This window comes from Megascapheus bottae, chromosome 17 (genome assembly GCF_031878675.1).
Source record: "Megascapheus bottae isolate mThoBot1 chromosome 17, mThoBot2.hap1, whole genome shotgun sequence".
In the NCBI taxonomy this organism is placed as follows: domain Eukaryota; kingdom Metazoa; phylum Chordata; class Mammalia; order Rodentia; family Geomyidae; genus Megascapheus; species Megascapheus bottae.
This window is the reverse complement of record NC_143525.1, coordinates 42467310-42489495: the sequence shown is the minus strand read 5'-3', so window position 1 is coordinate 42489495 and position 22186 is coordinate 42467310. Positions and strand designations below refer to the sequence as shown.

Genomic DNA, 22186 nt, shown 5'->3' with positions numbered 1-22186 from the left:
CAGAATTGCCATTGTTTCATTGGTGATTAATCACTCAAGGTCTGATCAGTGAGAGGCCAGTCTTCTACCCACAGAGACCTCCATCTTTAATTCATTCTGTTTTGTTTTGTTTTTATTTTTCCAGTCATGTGACTTGAATAAGGGCCTGGGTACTGTCCTTGAGCTTCTTTTGCTCAAGCCTAGAACTCTACCACTTGAGCCACAGCACTACTTCTGGCTTTTCTGTTTATGTGGTACTTACTGATGAATCAAACCTAGGGCTTCAGGCATGCTAGGCAAGCACTCTACTACTAAGCCACCTTCCCAGCCCTAATCCATTTTGTTTTCTGTGTGTGCAAGTGGTATTTATTTAGAATATGTTCAAAGGGCATAGAACACCTATGGTTTTATTCTGTTTCCCAATGCCCTATCCATTCTGAAGCTTCTTTTCTTTTGCAGCAAACTGCGACACCCCCATATACTACAGCTGATGGCTGTGTGCTTGTCCCAAGACCTGGAGAAGACCCGCCTTGTGTATGAACGTGTCACGGTTGGCACACTGTTCAGTGTCCTCCATGAACGAGTAAATGGCTGCTCTATGGATTTCCCTTTAACTGCCCACCCATGGCTACTCATTTGTGCACATATGGCCTAATTTATGGTCTAAGTGGCAACATAATGTGTCCTCTACAGGCAGATACACACATGATCAGAGCTAATGTGATTCTATTGTTGTTTCTTCCTCTGTCTTCTCCTCCCCGCCCCCTCTTCACTCTCCTCCTCCTCCCTCCTCCCAACCTCATTTTTTTTTGAGGCAGGATCTCAGAAGGGATGGTTTTGTTCTCTTTATTCTTTGAAGTCCTGTGAGCTTCCAAGTTCTCTCACAAGCCTGGATTTAGACAGGGAGAGACCAAGGAAAATTTTACTCATGAAAGAGGGGGGACCTCTTTTGGCATTTTCTGTCACACTGAGCCTGAGGTACATACCAGCCTTTGAAAACATTCTCCATAGATTTGGAGCCATGGGTCCCAGATAGGTGGGACTTATAAGGCCAGGCACTGAACCTCACTGAGCTTTAGCTCCTCATGGGTAAAATGGGATTCCTGTGGTATCACCATTCCTTTTATCTCTGGCACTTTCCCTTTCACTTGCAGAGGTCCCAGTTCCCAGTGCTGCACATGGAAGTGATTGTGCACTTACTGCTCCAGATTGCAGAGGCCCTGAGATACCTACATTCCTGGGGTTTTGTTCATCGCTCTCTCAGCTCCTATGCTGTCCACATAGTCTCCACAGGGGAAGCAAGGCTAACCAACCTGGAGTACATGATGGAAAGGTGGGTGGCTTCCTTCTGAAGAGAGTCTCCCTTGGGGACCTTTGCTGTAAGAGAATCTAATGTGGGCAGGATTCCTCATTGATTGAGTAGGACTTGGCATCACTAGTGGAAAAGATTTACTGAATGTTTTGTCTATACGCCTAATCTTTGGGAAGTTACTTCTTCTCAGGACAGTTTCACATTATAACAAAATGTATCATGTAAGGTCTCATATTAGCCAATGTATATAAAGGCTGTAGCTATTTACTCAAAAGTTTAAGTGACTTAGCACAGCTGAGGTATATTACCCTTGCAATCTATTTAAAAAAAAATTTTTTTTTTGCTGGTCCTGGGGCTTGAACTCAGGGCTGAACACTGTCCTTGGGCTTTCTCAAGGCTAGAGCTCTACCACTTGATCCACAGCACCACTTTCAGCTTTTTTTTCTATATATGTGGTACTAAGGAATTGAACCTGGCTCTTCATGCATGCTAGGCAAGCACTCTAGGCCAAACTTAAGCCCGTTTTCTAGAGGCAAACTGGAGGTAAGAGTCTCAGGTCCTTTTGTGCCTAGGTGGCTTTGAACCTTGATCCTCAGATCTCTCAGCCTCCTGAATAGCTAGGATTACAGGCATGAGCCACTGCGTGTGGCTCCTTTTACTTATTTTTAAATTTTATTTTTTGTCGTTTTTGGGGCTTGAACTCTGGACCTGGGCACTGTCCCTTAGTTCTTCAGCTCAAGGATAGTGCTCTATCATGTTGAGCTACAGTGTCTCTTCTTTTTTTTTTTTTTTGCTAGTCCTGGGCTTGAACTCAGGGCCTGCGTACTGTTCTTAGGCTTTCCTCAAGGCTAGTGCTCTTCCACTTTAGTCATAGCACCACTTCCAGCTTTTTCTGTTTATGTAGCATTGAGAAATCGAGCCCAGGGTTTCATGAATGCTAGGCAAGCACTCTACCATTAGGTCACACTCCCAGCCTCCTTCCTGTTTTCTGGTATTTAATTGGACTTTTGTGCCTGGGCTGGCTTTGAACCGCAATCCTCAGATTTCAGCCTCTGAGTAGCTATTAACTCCCAGCTTTTATTTTTTTTAGTAATTGCTAGGCTAGAGATTTATCCAGGTCCTCATGAATACTAGGCAAGCCATCTTGCATGAGCTACTTCCCCAGGCCAACCATGTGCTTTATAAATGAGGAAACTGAGGCATGCAGCAGTAAAAAGACGTTGATAAGTGACTGGGTTGGTTAGGGGCACAGCAAGGCTAGATAGAACTAGGCTACTTAGGCTGGATGGACTAGAGGTTGAATATGGGAAGATCAGTTTAGGAGGCCACCAGGTGGCGTTACAGAGCCAAATGGAAAGTAGAAAAGTGAAATGTACCAAGAAGCTGGAATCCAGAGCTGACCAAAATAAGGTATGGTCATTGAGGCCCATATTGGGCATAGTAAATATTTTTTTTTTAGTCATAGGGCTTGAACTCTGGGCCTGGGCACTGTCCCTGAGCTCTTCAGCTCAAGGTTACCACCCTACCCTGGGGCCACAGCGCCACTTCCAGTTTTCTAGTGGCTGATTGGAGATAAGAGTCTCATGTTCTTTAGTGCCCAGGATGGCTTTGAACCCGATGCTCAGATCTCATTCTCCTGAGTAGCTAGGATTACAGGCGTGAACCATGGAACCATGGTGCTCGGCTCCAGCATGGATTCTTATTTGGGGCTTGTTGACCTCGAATGGAATTTCAGGAAGAGGTATCAGTCAGCAAGTCTTTGTAGTTCTAACAGTCCTTCCTCTTTCCTGCTTTTCTGACAGGGTCTCACTATGTAGTCCAGGCTGGAGTTGAGCCCTGTGGTGTTGACTCAGCATCCCATCTACTGGGATTACAGACATCTACCATTACAGGCAGTTAGTGTACTTTTCTTTGTAATCTGATTACGAATGAATTGCTGAACCTCCCAGTGCCAGTGGCTCATGCCAGTAACCTTAGCTCCCCAGGAGACTGAGACTGGAGAATCCTGGTTCAAAGTTGACCTGAGAAGGATAGTAAGTGAAACTCTTATATCTAGGTAACCACCAAAAAGCAGAAGTGGCTCTTAAGTGCCAGTGTGGAACAAAACATCTAAGGGACAGTGCACTGGCTCTGAGTTCAAGCCCTGGTACCGACACGGAAAAAAAAAGCAAACAGAATTGATGATCTAAGAATCCAAAATAGTTTTTTTTTTTTTTTTTTTTTGCCAGTCCTGGGCTTGAGCTCAGGGCCTGAGCACTGTCCTTGGACTTTCTCAAGGCTAGAGCTCTACCACTTGAGCCTCAGCACCACTTCTGGCTTTTTTCTATGTATGTGGTACCGAGGAATCGAACCCGGGTCTTCATGCATGCTAGGCAAGCACTTTAACCACTAGGCCAAATTCCCGGCCCAAGAATCCAAAATAGTTTTAAGTTATGTATTTATTTTTGGTATTACTTTACTTGAGCATGTCTGTTTAATGTTATTATGAAGGGTAATAATCTGTCTCGGGGTAAAATTGATACAGCAGATTTTCTTATTCCTCAACCTTTTTTTTTTTTTTTTTTTTTTTTTTTGCCAGTCCCAGGGCTTGCACTGAGGGCCTGAGCACTCTCCTTTGGGCTTTCTCAAGACTAGAACTCTATCATTGGAGTCAAAATGCTTTTTCTTCTTTCTTTCTTTCTTTCTTTCTTTCTTTCTTTCTTTCTTTCTTTCTTTCTTTCTTATTTTTATTTTTTGTTAGTCCTGGGCTTGAGCTCAGGGCCTGAGCACTGTCCTTGGACTTTCTCGAGGCTAGAGCTCTGTCACTTGAGTCTCAGCACCACTTCTGGCTTTTTTCCTATGTATGTGGTACCGAGGAATAGAACCCAGGTCTTTGTGCATGCTAGGCAAGCAATCTACCACTAGGCCAAACTCTCGGCCCACTCTGGCTTTTTCTGTGTATGTATTACTGAGGAATTGAACCCAGATCTTCATGCATGCCAGGCAGGAACTCTACCACTAGGCCAAATTCCAAGTTTTCCTTAATTTCTTGTTAAGGGGGCCTTAAAGTTAGACTTGACCTTGCAAGTAGTGTCACGTAACTGTAACTAAATGTAATTTTAATGGTGTCACAGCTGAAGCCCTGAAAATAACTTTTCTATAGCAACAGCCAGAATGGTCTTTCTTATCCCACCTGGTTGTACATATTTATGTATGTATTTACTTACTTTTCTGGGTAGACAAATATTCTACCACTGTGTTATTTCCCTAGATTCTTTTTGCTTGTTTTGGTGGTACTAGAGATTATAGTCAATTGTTTACAAATCCTACTCATCCCTAGCTACATTATTTATTTATTTATTTATTTATATTTTGTCAGCACTGCCACTTGAACTCTGGGCCTGGGCATTGTCTCTGAGCTCCTCAGCTCAAGGCTACCTCCCTACCCCTTGAGCCCAGCACTACTTCCAGTTTTCTGGTGTTAATTGGAGAGAAGAGTCTCACGGACTTTAGTGCCTGGGCTGGCTTTGAACCAGGATCCTCAGCTCTCAGCCTCTTTTTCAATCTATCCTTATGCTAGACTGGTAAAGAACTTACTGAGGGCCGGGAGTGTTGCCTAGTGGTAGAGTGCTTGCCTAACTCGCACAAAGCCCTGGGTTCAATACCTTAGTACCATATACACAGAAAAAGCTGGAAGTGGTAGAGCAGTAGCCTTGAGAAAGCTCAAGGACAGTACCCAGTCCCTGAGTTCAAGTCCCAGGACTGGAAAAACAGAAAGAGCCAGGTGTGATATCTCACGCCTGTAATCCTAGCTACTCAGGAGGCAGAAATCTGGGGATGGAGCTTCAAAGCTAGCCTGGGCACTAAAGTCTGTGAGACTCATATCTCCAATTACCACTAGTAAAACCAGAAATGGTGCTGTGACTCCAGGGGTAGGGTGGTAGCCTTGAGCTAAAGAGATCAGAGACAGTGTCCAGGCCCAGAGTTCAAACCCCCATCCCCCCCAAAAAAAAAGGGAAAAAAAATGAAAGCCTATTGTTTTTTGGTTTTCAAAAAAAAATTTTTTTTTTGCTTGTACTAGGGCTTGAAACTGAGTACCTAGGTGCTCTCTCTTAGCTTCTTTTTGTTCAAGGCTAGTGCTCTACAATTTGAATCACAGCTCTGCTTCTACCTTTTTGGTAGTTTATTAGGGATAATAACTGTTCTGCACAGGTTGGCTTTGAAATGAGACTCTCCTATCTCCTGAGTGGCTAGGATTACAGATGTGAGCCACCAGCACCCACCCAAAAACAATTCTTCCTGATCAGCCAACCAATCACTAAGTCTTTATTGAATGCCTCCCATACCGTCTATATGATTTCCTTATTTGATGGACTACTTTGTGGCTCACTGAGCATTTCACATCTTTGGTTTCATTTGATTATTATTATCAGTAGAAGTTGATACTGACTTTACTCTGAGGACTATTGGCCTAGGAGACATTTAGAATGCTTTGACTTAGCTTATCTGGTTGGGAAGATATATTATTCATGCAAATCAGTGAACTTTTGGGTATAGAACTGAGAGGCTTGTGTCCAAGACGGGAGGAGTTCAAAAAAGAAGCAATCAGGGAGGCATTAAAGAAGCAGCTTTGAAACAACAAATGGGACTTGGGGAAGTCTTCAATGAGTATTCAATAGCAGGCCTCATATCCATGGTATAAACTTAGAATGTAGTGATTTAAAAGGCATATAAAGTTCTTACTCTCAACCAGCTGATACTAGTGGAGTGGGAACAAACCAAATAAATGAAAACAACTTCAGGTAAGTGTTCTGTAGCCAATAAAACAGGGCTACTTTTGAGTAGGTGATAAGGGAAGGGTTTCTTGAGGAGGTGGCTCTCAAACTAATACCTCAGTCAGTGGACATAGACAGTCATGCTGTCTGAGCATGCCATTCAGAAGAAACTGCCAAGGCAAAATACAGGAGGGATAATATGCTTAGCATACTAGAATAAACTAAGGAAGGCCCTTGTAACTTGAGTGGGCTTGTAGGAGAAATTAGCCACATGAAGTGAGTAGACAGGCCAGGGTGAGCAGGAGTGATAAGGTATTGAAATAGCTCTGAGACAGTATGAGTTACCTCATTGTCTAGCTGTATTCCCAGAAGTTCAAGGAGATTGCCAATCTTCCCAGACAAATATCCAAATGCGGTATGTGATGATCACAATGATCCTTTAAGACATGACTCTGTCTTATGTATTTCCTTCCATAGACAGAATAATGGTGTGCATAAGGACTTGACTCGAGTACCTCTTCCAACCCAGCTCTACAACTGGGCTGCACCAGAAGTGATCTTACAAAAGGCGGCCACCACAAAGTCTGACATCTATAGCTATTCCATGATCATACAAGAAATTTTAACAGGTAATAAAGGAACACATTGACAATTGACCAAAGATTTTTTTATTTCTTTTTCAAGCCCTAGTCCTAGTGCTTGAACTCAAGAGGCTGACATCTGAGAATCATGGTTCAGAGCCAGCCTGGGCAGGAAAGTCTATGAGTCTTTTATTTCCAATTAGCCACCAGAAAACTGATGTGGCTCAAAGTGGTAAAGCACTATAGTCTTGAGCAAAAGAGCTCAGGGTCAGTGGCCAGGCTATCAGTTCAAGCCCTATGATTGACAAGAAGAAAAAAAAAAGTAAGCCAGAGTGGTGCTTCACACCTGTAATCCTAGCTACTCTGGAGGCTTGAGATATGAGGATCAAGGTTCAAAGCCAGCGCAGGCACAAAAGAACTTGAGATTCTTATCTCCAATTAACCTCTAGAAAATAGGAAATGGGGCTTGGCTCAAGGGTAGCCTTGAGCTGAAGAGCTCAGGGACAATGCCCAGGCCAAGTTCAAGCCCTAAGAACCACCAAAAAAAAAAAAAAAGTAAAAAAAGAAAAGAAAAAAGTATAGGACTTCAAAAATAGTTTCTTCAGGAGACTCATGAAGGTTTCTCAGAAGATAGAAAAAAAATCTTATATAAGATAGAGCTGAGCACTAGTGGTGTATGCCTGTAATCATAGCTCAGATCTGAGGATTACAGTTTGAAGGTAGCCTTGCCAGGAAAGTCTGGGATGGTCTTATCTCTAGCTAACCACCAAAAAGTCTGAAATAGAGCTGTGGCTCAAGTGGTAGATAACTAGCCTTAAAGAATGATAATAATGATAATAATTTAAAAAAAGGTAGAGGGCAGCACCCACGGCCTGAATTCAAGCCCCAGGACTAGTATGTGCATGCTCACACATGCATGCGCTTGCACACACACATTCTCCATATTCTAGCCCAGTCAGGACCTTCTTTCCCTCCCACCCCCTTCTGAGGCTGGAACTCTGGGTACTGTACCTGAGTTCCTCTTTGTTCAAGGCTAGTGGGTTTTTTTTTTCTTCCAGTCGTGGGCTTGAGAAAGTCCTTGGACTTTCTCAAGGTTAGAGCTCTACCACTTGAGCCTCAGCACCATTTCTGGCTTTTTTTCTATGTATGTGGTACCAAGGAATCCAACCCAGGTCTTTGTGCATGCTAGGCAAGCACTCTGCCACTAGGCTAAACTCCCCGCCCCTCAAGGCTAGTGTTTTACCATTAGAACCACAGTACCACTTCTGGCTTTTTCTGTGAATGTGATACCAAGGAATCAAACCCAGGGTTTCATGCATGCTAGGCAAAGCACTCTACCACTAAGTCACACTCCCAGCCCTTGTCTGTGATTATTACATTACTATTTTCTTACTCTAGCAGGGATTTTTCTCATTATGAAGGAAGTGGCTTCTTGCTTATGAATGGACTTTCAGGAAGTTTTTCTACAGAAAGAAAGAAGTTGAATGACTTGACTAAGTGTATACAAATTCAGCAGATGTTTGTCATATTACTGCCTCTGACCTTTTCCTTACAGACAGCATACCCTGGGATGGCTTAGACGGTTTGGCTATTAAAGAAGCCATAGTCTTGGGAAATTATTTAAAAGCTGATGTCAGGCTTCCAAAACCTTACTATGATATCGTTAAGTCAGGCATCCAAGTCAAGCAGAAAGACCGAACTATGAACCTTCAGGACATCCGGTATATTCTGAAGAACGACTTAAAGGCAAGCCCTGAAGTTGTTGGGAGTTTATTTCTGCTTATCCTGTCAGGGAAGTAGGAACTGAGAGACTTAGAAGAAGCTGGAGACCAAGTTTTAGAAAGTTTGGAAATCTTTATTTTATTATATTCTTTCTCTCTTTCTGAAAAAGGTTGCTTGGTAAGGGCAACAGGTTGTTGAGAAGAGCTGTGGGGGTGGGGGTGTCACTGCAGGAACTGTGAAAATTCCATGCATGAATGGAAGCTGGTAATACTTTCACAGTATGGAACAACAAGAAATAAGCTGCTTAGGACTACAGTCAGGTGCAGTAAACATAGGAGGGAGTTTATTTGCCACAGATAATCTTTGAAACACCAGTGACATTCAGATGACTATGAATGTCCTTGACAATATTTCCAATGTTGTAGGAGTTCCTTGGAGCCCAGAGGACTCCGCCAACCAAGAGTCCCAGGATACAGACATACGAACCCCAGCCTAATGTCAATGAGTATCTAGGACTAACTTCAGAGCATCAAAAAGAGGTCCCAGTCTTTGAAATCAAAGAGCTAAAGGAGACAGGTATAGTGTCTCACAAATTAATACCTCTTTTACAACAATGTGTTTCGAGAGTCACATGAGCTGGAACTAGTCATTTCTTCCTAGTTGTATGAGCTCTATAAACACCTGGACTAGATGCAAAATTAAGTAATAACAATGAGTTTATTTCTAGCAGAATTGTGTGTGTGTGTGTGTGTGTTGTATATACACCAGGGTCTTGAATTCAAAGCTGGCACTCTCACTCAAGCTATTGTGCTCATAACTGGTTCTCTGCCACCTGAGGTACACCTCCAATCCAGCATTTTGCTTGTTAATTGGAGATGGAGAATTACTGACATTTTTTTTGCCCCAGGCTGGCTTCAAACCTTGATCTTCCAAGTTTCAGTGCCTTGCCTGATGTAACCCAATTATTCTTTTTTTTTTTGGATCATGGGCTTGAACTCAGCCTGGGTGCTGTCCTGAGTGCTTCAGCTCAAGGCTATCACCCTTGAGCCACTCCTGTTTTCTAGAGGTTAATTGGAGATAAGAATCTCAGGTCCTTTTTTTTTTTTTTTTTTTTTTTTTTTTGCCAGTCCTGGGCTTGAGCTCAGGGCCTTAGCACTGTCCTTGGACTTTCTCAAGGCTAGACCTCTACCACTTGAGCCTCAGCACCACTTCCGGCTTTTTTTTTTCTATGTATGTGGTACCAAGGAATCGAACCCGGGTCTTCATGCATGCTAGGCAAGTACTTTAACCACTAGGCCAAACTCCCAGCCTCTCAGGTCCTTTTGTGCCCCAGCTGGCTTTGAATCTTGATCCTCAGATCTCAGCCTCCTGAGTAGCTAGGATTATATACCTGAGACACTGTGCCGACTGTAACACAGTTATTCATGGGGCTTGAACTCGGGGCCTGAGCACTGTCCTTGGACTTTTTCTCGAAGCTAGAGCTCTACTACTTGAGCCAGAGCACCACTTCCAGCTTTTTTTCTGTGTATGTGGTACCAAGGAATCAAACCTGGGTCTTCATGCGTGCTAGACAGGCACTCTACCACTAGGCCAAACTCAGCCAAATAAATTTTATTCTATTTTATTTTTAACATTTTGGTATTCCTTACTGATTTTTAGACTATTAGAGTTTTTAAGCTAGAAAAGGCCGTGCAATCATGAAACTTACTGCCTCCCTATTACAGATGAGAGCACTAAGGTTTAGGGAGGCTGTGACCAAAACTGGAACTCAGCTATTATAATTACTATTCCCTCACACTCTTTTGATAGGGATAGAAGCTTCCAGAGTAGGCAACTCCCCAAGTGCTCGTTAATTTGTCTCCTTCATCCCATTTCCTGGAAGCTATATACCAGTCAAATAGAGGAGGTTGTGTGCATCAGCTGAGGCATTGTTTTTTTAGTCATTCTTCCCATAATATAGTGTCTTTTGGGGCTATATCTTGACTACTTTTATCAAATGTTCACCAAAAACTTCACTGTAATTGACATAGTCACTCTCTTGTCCAAAGAATGTTGACAGTCTAGTTCTCCAGATCCAAGGTCCTGTGTTTGTTAAAACATATTCTGAACACACTATAAATAGTGTCTTAATTTGTCTTATGTCACAATTGGGGTTGGATGTTTGGTTCAGTTGATAGAATGCTATCTAGTGTGTGAAAGTATCAGGTATCAAGTTTGAGTTCTGGTCTTGGACTTAAAAAGAGAAAAAGAAAGAAAAGAAAATTGGAACTTGCATCTAGGTTAGAGATACTCTTTTCCTAGGATACACTTATCCATTGGTCTTTTACTTGGACTTAACTTCCCAAGTAAGTTGGGAATAAGCTTCCCCTTCCCTCCTATATTCTTCTGCTTGTTAAGCAATAGGCAGGCTGCTTGCTTACCTCCTGGCTATGTTCACTTTAACCAGTGGAGTGCTGCTACTGTTTTCTACAGGCAGACAGAGCCATTCACCAAGGGAGTACTCATGTCCCACCGAGAAAACAACACTTGCACCTCAGTCTCCAGATCCAAATCTGACAGTCCAGGAACCTCCTCCTTCTTCTTCTTCTCTTCTTCCTCCTCCTCCTCCTCCTCCTGCACCACCACCACCACTTGTGCCAGAAGAGGCAAGGAGCCTCAGTGCAAGTCAGGCAAGTCTTTGCAGCTTCGAAATCAATGAAATCTACTCAGGCTGTTTGAACTTGGGAGTTTACAAAGAGAATCAGCACCCAGAAATGGCTTCCTCTCTTGAGAAGGATAGACCAAACCAGCCAGATGAGTTACAGTCTCTGGAAGAGGAGTTGGAGAAGATGGAGAAAGAAGTGAATACTTCTTACGATGAAGATGAGAGCTTTTCAGATGTTGACACAGGGCTGTCCTTTGGGGACTGGGACTGGCAAAATGATTCATTCAGTTCACTCAACCAGTCTCAGCCAATCAGAGAACACAAGGGCAAAGTGAGCAGCAGGTCTATGACTGAGGATTACATCAGTAAATGTGTGCTGAATCTCAAGATTTCACAGACATTGATGCACCAGAATGCTGATATGCTGAGGAACATCGAGCAGAAACTGGACAAGCTTGAGTTGATAGTGAAGGAGCAGGAGTGCAGGTCTCTGTGGGAAACCGCAAGAGGGTTTGCAGATGAGTGCAATTTCCCTTCAGCCATGGGTCCTCCCTCTTTGAGTTATAGTCCTCCTGCCTTGCAGCTATCAGGGGGGCAGCAGCCAGGTGCCAGTGAAAATTGCCCAACCCTAGCAAGTTCTCTAAGAACAATGAAAGACTTTCAAGAGGGCCATCTTGGCAAAAGGCCAAAGAAACGAAGTGGCTATCACTGGAAACCTTTTGTCCAAGTCACTGAAGAAAGCACTGAAGACCAGACAGAGGCAAACTATCAGGTAAATCAAGATGGGAGGAAGGAGAGGCTTAAGTGGGACCCTGATAACTCTGCCTATACAGGGACTGACATATATCTACAGGGTCTTCTTTGTTTTGGGAAGTAAGGCCTCTAGGGTAGAATTTCAAGGTAGTTATTTTGCTTTATTTTGTCAGTTATGGGGCTTGAACTCAGGGATTGGGTACTGCCCTTGAGCTCTTTTGCTCAAGGCTAGTGCTCTACCACTTTGAACCACAGTGTCACTTCCAGCTTTTTTTGAGTAGTTTTTTGGAGATAAGGTCTCATGGACTTCCTTGCTTGGGTTGGCTTTGAACCTCAGTCCTTAGCTCTCAGTCTTCTGAGTAGGTAGGCATGAGCCACCAGCACCAGGTCAAGAGTCTCTCTCTCTCTTTTTTTTTTTTTGTCTGTCATGAGTCTTGAACTCTGGGCCTGGGCACTGTACCTGAGCTCTTCAGGCCAAGGCTACCACCATACCCCTTGAGCCACAGCACCACTTCTGGTTTTCTAATGGTTAATTGGAGATAAGTGTCTGGAAGCTTTAGTGCCTGGGCTGGCTTTGAACTGAGATCCAAGATCTCAGTTTCCTGAGTAGCTAGGATTATAGGGGTAAGCCACTGTGCCACTGTGCCTGGCTGACAAGAGACTTTCTCTCTCTCTCTCTCTCTCTCTCTCTCTCTCTCTCTCTCTCTCTCTCTCTCTCTCTCTCTCTCTCTCTCTTCTCTCGCTCTCTCGCTCTCTCGCTTTTTTGGGGGGGGTGGATCATGGGGCTTGACCTTGGCCTGGGCATTGTCCCTGAGCTCTTCAGCTTAATGCTACTACCCTACTCCTGGGCCTGGGCATTGTCCCTGAGCTCTTCAACCCATGACTACTGCCCAACCCTTGAGCCAAGCCCTACTTCCTGTTTTGTTGTTTTTTTTTTTTCTAGAGAGTCTCAGGTTCTTTTGTGCCTGGGGTGGCTCTGAACCTAGATCCTCAGATCTCAGCCTCCTGAGTAGGTAGGATTACAAGTGTGAGCCACTACGCGCCTTGGGCTAAGAGTCATTTTTTATCTGAGTGGCTGATCACAATCTTATTTATACTTTCTACTAAGTACGATGACAGGTACCTGCCACCATCCCTTGCTTTTTCTTGGTTGAGCTAGGGTGTGTCATGAACTGTGAATGGCCTCAAATTTCAATCCTTCTCATTTCAGCCTCACAAGCAGTTAGGATTAAAAATACAAGCCACTGCATTCAGTTACTGCATTTTATTTCTACAGCATCCTCACTAGGTGGTATTATTGTCCCTGTTTCACAATGTTAGTGTGGGAGAAAATGTTCAGGAAAGTGTTTAAATCTTTGATTTCTATTTTGTCTACTCACTTTGCAATTTGTTTGGACTGGTCTCTTGGGGGTTGATATTTCTGGATAAAGAAGCCTCTAGGTTAGACATGAATGACTAAACATGAAATATGCAAACAGCATATTTCATAGTGTAGGCCTGATAATTTCTACACATTTAGCAAATAATTGAAAAAGAACATGAGAGTTCTTCCTCGAAGCACTGAAATATTCTTGTTTTTCTTTTTTAAGCTTCCAGCTCGGTATAGTTCTGAAAAACAGAAGACAGATGAACAACTTCAATATACTCAAGGATGTAAGGACTCTTTGGAAAGAAAGAGGAGCCAAAATAGTAGGTATGTCATCACTTTATATTTCTTCATGTCACTATGCCTAGCCTTTATGTGTCCCTGAGTCAGCTTCTTAGTGATCTTTATTCTCAATCTCACAAGTGCTGTGTGCCACCATATCTTTTTAGGCCATTTTATATCCTAATTTATCACATTACATTAATACATACTTTTCTATGTTAGTTTAAAAACTCTGTAAACTTATTTTGAAATTGTTGGATTTCACCCAATGTTGAATTTTAGTCTATTGCATTCTTTATTCTGTTAGGAAAAAGGTCACAGTGATTTATAAACTTAACATTTTTAAAATTGTAGATTATGTCCTCAGAATAGATTCCCAGAAGCAGAATTACTAGGTCAAAGGCTTTAAACATTTTAAAGATTCGTGATAGTTGTTGCCAAAAAGTTCTTGAAAAAAGCTGACTTTAGTTATCTTTTGTACTTTCAGTCTAGCTGGTGAGTAGTGAATTCTGGACAATGAGAAGTTTATGTCTGTGTCACAGAGCAGATACTGTATGTATGTGAGGCACATGCTAGTACTGGGGCTTGAATTCAGGGTCTGGATCCTGTCTCTTGGCTTTTTACTCAAAGCTGGAGCTCTACCACCTGAGCCACACCTCTACTTTTGACTTTTTCCTGGTTAATTGGAGATAGGAGTCTCATGGACTTTCCTGCTCAGGCTGTCTTCAAACCATGAGGATATCAGCATCTTGAGTAATTAGAATTACTCCCCCCCCCCCTTGTCCTGAGGCTTGAACTCAGACCTTGGCACTAACCCTGAGCTTCTTTTGCTCAAGGCTAACACTCTACCATTTGAGCTACAGCACAACTTCCAGCCTTTATTCTGTTTATGTGGTACTGAGGAATCAAATGCAGGGCTTTATGTATGCTAGGCAAGCACTTTAACCACTAAGCCACATTCCCAACCTGTGAGTCACATTTTTCAAGTTACTTTATTATTTGTTTTGTTTTTTTGCCAATCCTTGGAGCTTGAATTCAAGGCCTTGATGTTATCCTTGAGCTTTCTCAAGGCTAGCACTCTACTATTTAAGCCACAGCACCACTCTGGCTTTATCTGTGTACATGTTACCAAGGAATTGAACCCAGGGTTTCATGCATGCTAGGTAAGCACTTTTAACACTAGGCTACACTCTCAGCCCATCAAGTTATTTTAACAGAAAATAAAATGTTAGGGCCGGGAGTGTAGCCTAGTGGTAAGAGTCCTTGCCCAGCATGCACGAAGACCCAGGTTCGATTCCTCAGTACCACATATATAGAAAAAAGCTGGAAATGGTACTGTGGCTAAAGTGGTAGAACTCTGTCCTTGAGAAAGCCCAAGGACAGTGTACAGGCCCTGAGTTCAGGGTCCTGGACTGGCAAAAAAATGTTAAAAAAAGAAAAGAAAATGTATGTAACCATGGGGTATTTAGAGAGAGAAAAAAAGAAATCCTACTCCAGAGAGATTGACATTTGCTAAAAATCAGTCAACTGATCTAACAAGTTAGGGTCCTGAACTCAGAGATACGAAACTTAAGGTCGGAGAATGCATTTTTCAGGGTTCTGATATCTTAAGATTATCTTTACAAATGTTTCTGTATTATCATGGATGTACAAGTGAGTCTGGTAACAATTCTGATGTGACAGGAACTGAGCCTTAAGTGAAACCTTCATTTATGGAATTGCTGGGAGAGTGAATTTCTCAGGAACAGGAGGCTTCTGTCTGACAAAACTGTATTTCAATTGTAACTTTTATCTATTTCTGAAAATTTCCCAAGTGCTTTATTAGAATCATAGACTCTGAATTTAAAAATGAAAAAACTTGAGATCCTCTAGCCCAGTCTTCTCATTTTTCAGCCAAGAAAGGTCTGTGGAGTCCAGTACCCGAGCTAAAGTCACACAGCCAAATAGTGTATTTTCCTCAATGTCAAGTCATGCACTCAGGCCTCCTGGGTCTTCTAGCCCAGGCCCAGGCTCTACCAGGTCAGTAGCTTTGCAGTCTCAATGAGGAAGGGCTTGGTGCCCTCTAGTGGTGGGCGTGAGTTAGTGCAACTGCAGTAATGGTTCTAGGATTTGGGGATGAGTGTGGGTTTAAAGTTCTATCTGGCACTGAAATAAATTAAAATATGTTTGTGTCATTGTTCCTACCCCATCCTCCCTAATAACCATGTAATTTAGGATTAATGTGGAATATTTGTCTTCTGAAATCTTTAATGCAAAGTCAAAAAATAATGAAGATGATGGAGAAGTACACCTAAAATGGAAAAGTGAGTATGAAGAAAAACAAAGTTAAAAGTAACTTAGTTAATTGACATCTGTTTTTTTTTCTTTTTTTGCCAGTGCTGGGCCTTGAACTCTGGGCTTGAGTCCTCTCCTTGGGCTTTCTCAAGGCTAGAGCTCTACCACTTGAGCTATAACACCATTTCCAGCTTTTTCCTGTGTATGTGGTACCAAGGAATCGAACCCGGGTCTTTGTGCATGTTAGGCAAGCATTCTACCACTAAGCAAAACTCCCAGCTCCTAATTGCGATCTGTTTTGTCTTGCAGTACTAGGAATCAAACCTAGTGCCTTATAAATGTTAGATAAGTGCTGTGCCATGGAGCAATCTTCCAAGACTCTTTGAGTGATATCTCTTAAGATACCACTGTAAAATATAGCCTGTATCTTACTGTTTAGAACCATAACAAAGTCTTCCCACATTTTTCTTCTCTAAGGTCTTTTTTTGTGTCTGTCAGTTGTAGGGTTTGGCCTGGTCTTGGCCTGAGCGCTGTCCCTTAGCTCTTCAGCTCAAGGCTACTGCCCTACCCCTGGGTCTGGACATTGCCACCCTACATTGAGCACTTCCAGAGACTCTTTTCTCTAATTCATCACCAGAAGTGGTGTGTGGCTCAAACTGGTACAGCACTAGCCTTGAGCTGAAGAGCCCAGGCCGGACCCCAGGCCCAGAGTTCAAGCCCCACAACCGACCACACACACACACACACACACACACACACACACACACACAAAAGTAGAGGTGTTGTAGTGGAATGCCAGCAGTGATTGAAAAACATAAACGAGAGTGTAAAGCCCTGAGTTTAAGTCCCCTCCCTGCCAAAAAAGATACAATATCTTTTATTTAGTATTAGTGACACTACTAGTAGTATAGAACATTTTGGGGCAGAGCATATATGTACATACCTTTCTGCTATGGACTGAAAATTTCAGATGCTATATATGTCATTAAATAAAAAAGAGGGTCCTAGCTGGGCATGGTAGTTCATGCCTGTAATCCTAGCTACTCAGGAGGCTGAGCTCTGAGGACTGCTGTTCAAAGCCAGTCCAGGTACAAAAAGTCCATGCGATTCTTACTTCCAGTTAACCTGCCAGAAAACCGGAAGTGGCACTGTGGCTCAAAGTGGTAGAGCTCTAGCCTTGAGCTGAGGAGCTCAGAGACAGTGCCCAGGCCCAGAGTTCAAGTCCCATGATGGACAGACAAAAAAGAGAGGTTTCTCCAATGCATTTGCTGCTGCCTTCAATTTGGCATCAAGGCTTTTTTATTTGAAGTCACTAAATGAAGTTATTTCCTCTAGTCATCAGTACTCCCTTCTCCTCTTGACTGACACAAACAGGGCAAGTTAGCATGATGTAATTGTACAAAGGCACTATATTATGTGAGCTGTAATAGTATTACGTAGCTCTTCATGATGAAAAAAGCCTTTGTTGCCAGGTGTGGTGGTTCATGCCTGTAATTCTAACTACTCAGGAGGCTAAAATCTGATGATCACGGTTCAAAGCCAAAGCCAACCCAGGCACTAAAGAACATGAGACTCTTATTTCCAATTAATCACTAGAAAGGAAAAGTGGGGCTGTGGCTGAAGTGATATGGTAGTAGCCTTGAGCTGAAGAGCTCAGGGGCAGTGCCCAGGACCAGAGTTCAAACCCCATGACCCAAACACACACACAAAAAGCCTTTGTTTATAATGTTAACAGTGATGCTTTAAATATTTTTTCTTGTGCCCAGTGGAGGTGAAAGAAATGGCAGAAAAGGCAGCTGCAGGACAGCTTCCGTTACTTCCTTGGCATCCTCAGAGTAGTTTGACTTCAAAAAGTAAGCCTGAAAATAAGACTGATTATCTGCTGCAACCCCCTGTTAGGGGCATTGAAAATGAGAGTTGGCAGCAAGTTGTGGAGAATCACTGCAAAAATGATGAATCAGGGAAAAATGTCAAGTTTAGCAAGATGGACAACAGTGACTGTGACAGACACAAGTCTGTCAGACAGCAGGGGCCTCAAAGTTTCACCAGTAAGTTCATTTGGGGGGGACTGAGTTAGGTGAATGATACCATGTTGTATTTCACAGTGTATCAACTCTCAAAAAATATGTAAACACCTGGAATGTTTCCTTTCTTGCCCTAATCTCTTTTCTTTGTTACCTACCTACCTTCCTTCCTTCTCTCCCTCCCTCCCTCCCTCCCTTCCTCCCTTCCTTTTTCCTTTCTTCCCCCCCTCCCTCCCTCCCTTCCTTGATTATCTTTTTTTTTTTTTTTTTTTTTTTTTTGCCAGTCCTGGGGCTTGAGCTCAGGTCCTGAGCACTGTTCTTGGGTTTTCACAAGGCTAGCACTCTACCACTTGAACCACAGCACCACTTCTGGTTTTTCTGTGTATGAGGTACTGAGGAACTGAACCCACATGCCGCATGCTAGGCAGCATTCTAGCACTAGGCCCTATTCCCAGGCCCTCTTTGTTTTCTGGGAACCTTGAATTCCACAGGAAAGTAGTATATCTTTATACCCCTCTATTATTCTTATAGGTCAAGATGGGGTCAGCCATTCATGAGTTTTTTTGTTATTGAAAGAAGATCCCTTTTTTTTTAAGGAAGCAAAATAATTTCCATGTAGTGATGCTAGTCCTGGGGTAACCTAGCAAGGACTCTAGCCTTTCTTACTTAGTGTGAAGGTGAACTGTAACTGTTATCAGTTTCCTCACATTGCATTGTAAGCTGAAAATAAAATGCACTGAGTCCATACCAGGTGGGCCTAGAGACATACGAAACATTTATACTCATCAGTTTATAAATTTGCAAGTTAAAACTGTTGAAGACTGAACCAGGTGCTGGTGTTTCTTGCCTAATCCTAGCTATTCAGGAGGCTAAGATCTGAGGATTGAGGTTCAAAGCCAGTCTGTGCAGGAAAGTTTGTGAGACTCTTATCTTCAATAAACTACCAAAGCTGGGAGTTTGGCCTAGTAGTAGAGTGCTTGCCTAGCATGCATGAAGACCAGGGTTCAATTCCTTAGTACCACATATACATAGAAAAATCCAGAAATGGTGCTGTGGCTCAAGTGGTAGAACTCTATCCTTGAGAAAGCCCAAGGACAGTGCTTGGGCCCTGAGTTCAAGGCCCAGGACTGGCATAAATAAATAAACTACCAAAAAGCTGGAAGTAGAGCTGTGGTTTAAGTGTGAGAGCATTAGCCTTGAACAAAAAGTAGCTCAGGTTGGGGCTGGGAGTTTGGCCTAGTGGTAGAGTGATAGCCTTGCATGCACGAAGGCCTGGGTTCGATTCCTCGGTACCACATACATAGAAAAAGCCAGAAGTGGTGCTAAAGCTCAAGTGGTAGAGCTCTAGCCTTGAGAAAGTCCAAGGACAGTGCTCAGGCCCTGAGCTCAAGCCCAGGATCGGCAAAAAAAAAGTAGCTCAGGGACAGAGCTGAAGCCCTGAGTTCAAGCTTTATGACCAACACGCACACACGCGAACACACACACACACACACGCACAAACTGAGCCAAGTACCAGTAGAACAAGACTGTAATTTTAGCTACTTAGTCTACTGATACTGGGAGGATTGCAGTCTTAGGCCATCCTAGATAGAAAAGTTCATGAGACCTTTTTTTTTTTTTTTTTGCCAGTCCTGGGCTGGGCTCAGGGCCTGAGCACTGTCCTTGGATTTTCTCAAGGCTAGAGCTCTACCAGTTGAGCCGCAGCACCACTTCTGGCTTTTTCTAGGTATTCGATACCAAGGAATCGAACCAGGTCTTCATGAATGCTAGGCAAGCACTCTACCACTGGACCAAACTCCTGCCCCCCTTCTTCTTTTTTTTTTTTTTTTTTCTCCCAGTTCTGAGGTTTGAACTCAAGGCCTGCCACTGTCTTTGGGCTTTCTCAAGGTTAGCACTCTACCACTTGAGCCACAGAACCGCTTCTGGCTTTTTCTATGTCTGTGGTACCGAGGAATTGAACCCGGATCTTCATGCAAGCTAGGCAGGCACTCTACCACTAATACCACTAGGCCAAATTCCCAGCCCCACAAGATCGCTTCCTTTTTTTTTTTTTTTGTCAGACATGGGGCTTGAACAGTGGGTCTGGGTATTGTCCCTGAGCTCTTTAGCTCAAGGCTACCACCCTACCCCTGGAGCCACAGCTCCACTTCCTGTTTTCTAGCAAATTGGAGAAAGAATCTCTTGGCTTAGTAGTGCCCAGGCTGGCTTTGAACCACGATCCTCAGATCTTAGCCTCCTAAGTTGCTAGGATTACAGGCATGAGCCACTGTGCTGGGTAAGACCCCTTCTTAATCACTAGCTGAGCACATGGATATTGCCTATCACCTTAGCTACTATGAGAAGCCTGAAATAGATGGATCTAGGTCTAGGTATGCATCAGGCAGAAAGTAAGACCATATTTCAAAAATAACCAGCACAAGCCAGGTGTTGGTAGCTGTTGCCTATAATCCTTGCTACTCAGGAGGCTGAGATCACTGTTCAAAGCCAGCCTGGCAAGAAAGTCTGTGAGACTCTTATCTTCAATTAGCCACCAGAAAACCAGGAATAGAACTGTGGCTCAAAATGGCCCTGAATTCAAACCCCATAACTGGCAAAACAACAACAAAAAAGCAGGTTGGGCGCGGTAGTTCATGCCTGCAATCCTAGCTACTCTGGAGGCTGACATCTGAGAATCATGATTCAAAGCTAGCCCAGGCAGTAAAGACCCTAAAGACAGAGAGACTCGGCTGGGAGTTTGGCCTAGTGGTAGAGTGCTTGCCTAGCATGCACAAAGGCCCGGGTTCGATTCCTCGGTACCACATACATAGAAAAAAGCTGGAAGTGGTGCTGAGGCTCAAGTGGTAGAGTACTAAGCCTTGAGAAAGTCCAAGTACAGTGCTCAGGGCCTGAGCCCAAGCCCAGGACTGGCAAAAAAAAAAAAAATACAAAGAGACTCTTATCTCTAACTAACCACTAGAAAAGGAGAAGTGGGGCTGTGGCTCCAGGGATAGGGCTGTAGCCTTGAGCTGAAAAGTTCAGGAACAGCACCCAGGCTTAGAATTCAATAACAACATCAAAAACAGCACAAAAAGGACTGGAGTCATCGGCTCAGCACTAATACATCTACCTGGTTAGCAATCCTGAGTCTGCCCTCGCCCCACCTCCAAAAAAGCTTTGAAGATTGCATTTCTATAAAGTAATTTGCTTGCAATCTAGTTGGGTTGTTGTTTCACAGTTTGTGAGTCAAAGGAAAGGCTATATAAGACTATCATTTATCTTAGGCAAAAAGTCTATTAGTTTGGGTTTTGTTTTAATTACAATCTGTTTCTCACCAAGTACCATTTTTGAATGGGACAGGGACAAAATGACTGAACTACGTTTTGGCACCAGGCCAAACTAATAGTCTCCACTTTCTTTAGTGAACAATAAAAGGGGTATGCCCATCTTTTGTAGAATATACGGCCATTACTCTCATTGCAGTATTTTCTCTCTCCATCCTATCTGAATATTATTGAATGACCATGCCCATATTTTTCTACAATCATTAGATATCAGGCACCAATCTTCCAGAAAATATGAACAGCCAGAGCATAGTGGAGCCTTTCAAGCAAGTTTCAGTACATCTATGTCCATTGTGAAATCTTCCAGTGTAAGTAATAATGGATCTACAGAGAGATAAGTTGACCCAAGTATTTAATAATGTCTTTATGTATCATAACATGAAAATGTGTATTAAGATACACAGTATATAGAACAATTTAAAAATATATATGTAAACTGGTTGGCATCAGTGGCTCATGCCTGCTACTCAGGAAACTAAACTCTGAGGATCATGGTTCAAAGTCGACCCAGAGTGGACCAGAAGTTTGGCTTAGTGGTAGAGTACTTACCTAGCATTCATGAAGACCCAGGTTCAATTCCTTGGTACTACATATATAGAAAAACAAGAAATGGTGCTGTGGCTCAAGTGGTAGAGTGCCAGTCTTGAGGAAAGCCCAAGGACAGTGCTCAGGCCCTGAGTTCATGTCCCAGGACTGGCAAAAAAAATTAACCCAGTCAGGAAGATCTATGATACTTTTATCTTCGATGAACTAGCAGAAAACCAGAAGTGGTGCTGTGGCTCAGAGTAGTAGAGTGCTTGCCTTGAGTGAAAAAGCTCAAGGATAGCACCTAGGTCCTGAGTTCAAACCCCTAGACCAGCACAAACAATATAATAATATGTATTTTTACATATGTATATATATAAACATAACATATATAGTATATATGTGTTATATATAAGCTGGGAACCATCGGCCCACATCTATAATCTTAGCTTCTCAGGAGGCTGAGATCTGAAGATCGAGGTTTGAAGCCAGACTGGACATAAAAATCCATGAAATTTTTTTTTTTTGCCAGTCCTGGATCTTGAACTCCGGGCCTGAACGCTGTCCTTGGGCTTTTTCCTCAAGTCTAGTGCTCTACCACTTGAGCCACAGCACCACTTCTGGCTTTTCTATGTATGTGGTACCAAGGA

The 22186-nt window shown here is 43.0% G+C and overlaps 1 protein-coding gene across 1 annotated transcript in view; it reads left to right on the top strand.

Annotated features, from left to right (window-relative positions):
* Tex14 (testis expressed 14, intercellular bridge forming factor) overlaps positions 1 to 22186 on the top strand; it is a 90771-nt gene that overhangs the window by 32007 nt on the left and 36578 nt on the right. The window contains exons 9-19 of the mRNA XM_090351119.1: positions 439 to 562; positions 1134 to 1312; positions 6523 to 6674; positions 8182 to 8372; positions 8774 to 8924; positions 10821 to 11764; positions 13335 to 13438; positions 15287 to 15412; positions 15608 to 15696; positions 17434 to 17715; positions 21219 to 21319. Coding sequence (XP_090207245.1) covers positions 439 to 562; positions 1134 to 1312; positions 6523 to 6674; positions 8182 to 8372; positions 8774 to 8924; positions 10821 to 11764; positions 13335 to 13438; positions 15287 to 15412; positions 15608 to 15696; positions 17434 to 17715; positions 21219 to 21319 — 2443 coding nt within the window. The remainder of the gene's footprint in view (positions 1 to 438; positions 563 to 1133; positions 1313 to 6522; positions 6675 to 8181; positions 8373 to 8773; positions 8925 to 10820; positions 11765 to 13334; positions 13439 to 15286; positions 15413 to 15607; positions 15697 to 17433; positions 17716 to 21218; positions 21320 to 22186) is intronic.